Genomic DNA, 2790 nt, shown 5'->3' on the forward strand with positions numbered 1-2790 from the left:
TCTCCTGCTTCTGCTCTTCTCTGGCTTTGCTCAGTCATCTTCTAGGCTCATAGAAGACTATTAATACAGTTTTGGTACCAGACAAGACTTGATGCTAATGGGTTTTAAAACTCTAGTCTACCACATCCAGTTCTCAAAAGTCTTGTGAACAAATGTTATGTTTGTGTTTTATGGCCTTATTTTAATTTAATTAGAATTAGACTTAATTTAAATTTTTTACTAACAACGCATAAATGTTTTCTCAAAAACAAGAAAGACGCACAAGTAGCGCTGAAGCGGATGAAAACAGCACAGACATGAGTCTGTAAGATGTGGCTTAAACAGACTGTATAAAGTGTGTTTGATAGTTGTGTAAATATGAGAATATCCTATCTGTCATACATAATGTACGGCATTAAAAAGTTTTAAAAGTGTGAAATTATTTAAATAAAAATGGAACAAATAATCACACAATTATTTGAATCATAATTTAAGCAGTAAATAAGCTAGAAATGTGTCCCATCCTGCAGAATTGTCAGAAACGTGATAACTGTCAGAATGACTGATTTAGGCGCAACTGAAGAGTTGTTTAGAAGTAAATAAAATAATCAAATGTAAAATAATAATAATGTGTTCTGCTGCAAGTTCTCATACTTGATCTCATGTTTTCTCATGGTTTATTGTTGAGCTGTTGAATTGTTCTGTTAAAATTATCAGTTCCAAGCCTTTGATACTTTTTTAGCTTTAAGTGTCCATTCACAGGAGATCTGAAGACATCAGCATAATAAATGAGGAGAAAACAGGAGCTATTGAGATGAAATAAAGAGTGTTTTCAGCAGCTCTGTTAATATTGATGAGCCTCAGACGATCAACACTCATTCAACAAGACATTCAGATCATCAGCAGATCATCTCTCTTTATTCTCAGTGTTTGCTGATAGAAACACATTATTTGAGTCAGGATATATGATAAAAGCCGAGTTCTCACAATATCTATAAAACATAAATACAAAAAACTAACGCTAAAGTAAATAACTGCCGTAAAGCACCATAATATGCATGAATAATCTAAATAGTTTGATTTTCTAATAGAGACATTTGCATAGATGGGCGAAACATAATCACCTGATTTTGTAAATGTGGCCAATTACATTTGCATTAAGCACCCAGTTTGCACTTGTCTATAACTAAAATGAATAGCTTTAGATTTACAAAATGAGCTTGCAATAGCATAAAATAAGCCTTTTTAACAAAAACGTTGAATACTGATATTTGAAACAATCAAAAACATGAACAAAAAGTCGAAATGTAAAAATGAAACCGCCAGTAGCTAAAGGTGATGTTAGAGTAATTGAGATTCGAATGATTCATTCAGACGACTGATTCATTCAGAAACAAACCCTGCGTCTCAATGTTCATACTATCCATCCTAAATAGTGTGTGAGATTAGAATAAGTGTGTCCCTCAGAAGACTCGGCGCTGACTGACTGAGTGAGCGTTAGTGATCATCCGGGATCATCAAAAAACCGCCAGATTATATTTAAAACGTCAAAACATCCATAAAACAACACATTAAACAAAAACAAGGGTTACATTAGCGCCACTCTCGCCTGAGACAGGCAGCACATCGGTCAGCACAGACGCAGTTTGCCCATCATCCTGCATGCAGTGATGTTTATATTCCTATTGTCTTCAGAAAGATATGGAAATGTTATTCTCTAACGTTTTACATGGTTCATGCTTAACTCACATGCCATAATTATCATGACACAATCATGACTAACTCGCAAGGTCCTTTATTAAAGCAGCAATTAACAAACAATTTTAATCAAATAAGGAGGTACTCATCTTTATTTAAATAATGGTTTCTTCAGTTAAAATAAATAAACAACTCCCAGCTGATCAGTTAAATGTACATTTTCGCCGATAAAATCAAGTTATGCGCAGTACGGAACAGTTAACCCTTATCATCGTCCGTACACTGGAGGAGGCGGTACTTTTTCCCCACTTTCCTCAAACTATTGGTCCTAAAGACATCAAAGTGTGGACTGTATAATGGGTATTCCCCCAGAGAATGATCACAAACATGCTTGCCTGTCTTTCAATAACGGAGGAGCGGTCGCTGACGTGCGGCGAATAGCGAAAAATGTACGGAAGATGGTCAGTCTACGTTATATGAAGTATTTGGCAGTATCTGTTCTTAATTTTAACCATGTAAAGTAACAGTGCATTTTTGTTAGGACTGTTTCCTGAGCCTGGTAGAGGAAACTACAAAGCCGGCTGTTCTGACTCAGAGTGAAAAACATTTAAATATATATACACACACACATGAAAACAATGACCTTACAAAAGGTACTGGAAAGTTAGTTTAATAGTGTACACCAAGAAACAAACTGCGTACATAATGTAACATGAGACTCTGCAAGGTCAATACAATAACAGACCTTGCCAAGTAAAAAAGCTTATTAAAACCACTAGATTTACATGATCAGAGTAACTCCTCCACTAGAAACCACAGTCTGCTCACTAGAGATGGTCTTGACATTAGTGTCCCTTCCTGAAAGAAAAATTAGAAGCGTGAAGGCCAACTATAAAAATCTCAGTTCCTCTTGTCACATTAAGCCAAGAACTCACTCTTCCTGCCGCAGCTTTGCTCACAGGAGCCAGAAGATGGATGGCACACCGCAGTACTACAGTGGATGAAGATCTGATGGAGGAAAGAGGGTCAAGTCACAGAATCTATAAGGAGTAAAATTAAAGGTTCAAGTAGGGGGGGGGGGGGGCATACAGTTTCCTGCAGAGGAGCCAGTGA

The 2790-nt window shown here is 36.5% G+C and overlaps 1 protein-coding gene across 1 annotated transcript in view; it reads right to left on the reverse strand.

The window, feature by feature from the left end:
* Positions 1-2331: 2331 nt before the first annotated feature.
* The window catches only part of LOC107555202 (zona pellucida sperm-binding protein 4-like), a 5383-nt gene continuing 4924 nt past the window's right edge, over positions 2332-2790 (reverse strand). Inside the window, exons 9-11 of the mRNA XM_016237922.1 lie at positions 2767-2788; positions 2613-2685; positions 2332-2535 (exon numbers count right to left, since the gene is read on the reverse strand). Of these exons, the coding sequence (XP_016093408.1) occupies positions 2459-2535; positions 2613-2685; positions 2767-2788 (172 nt within the window). The 3' untranslated portion in view covers positions 2332-2458. The remainder of the gene's footprint in view (positions 2536-2612; positions 2686-2766; positions 2789-2790) is intronic.

This window comes from Sinocyclocheilus grahami, unplaced genomic scaffold (assembly GCF_001515645.1).
Source record: "Sinocyclocheilus grahami isolate Dianchi unplaced genomic scaffold, SAMN03320097.WGS_v1.1 scaffold527.1, whole genome shotgun sequence".
NCBI lineage: Eukaryota > Metazoa > Chordata > Actinopteri > Cypriniformes > Cyprinidae > Sinocyclocheilus > Sinocyclocheilus grahami.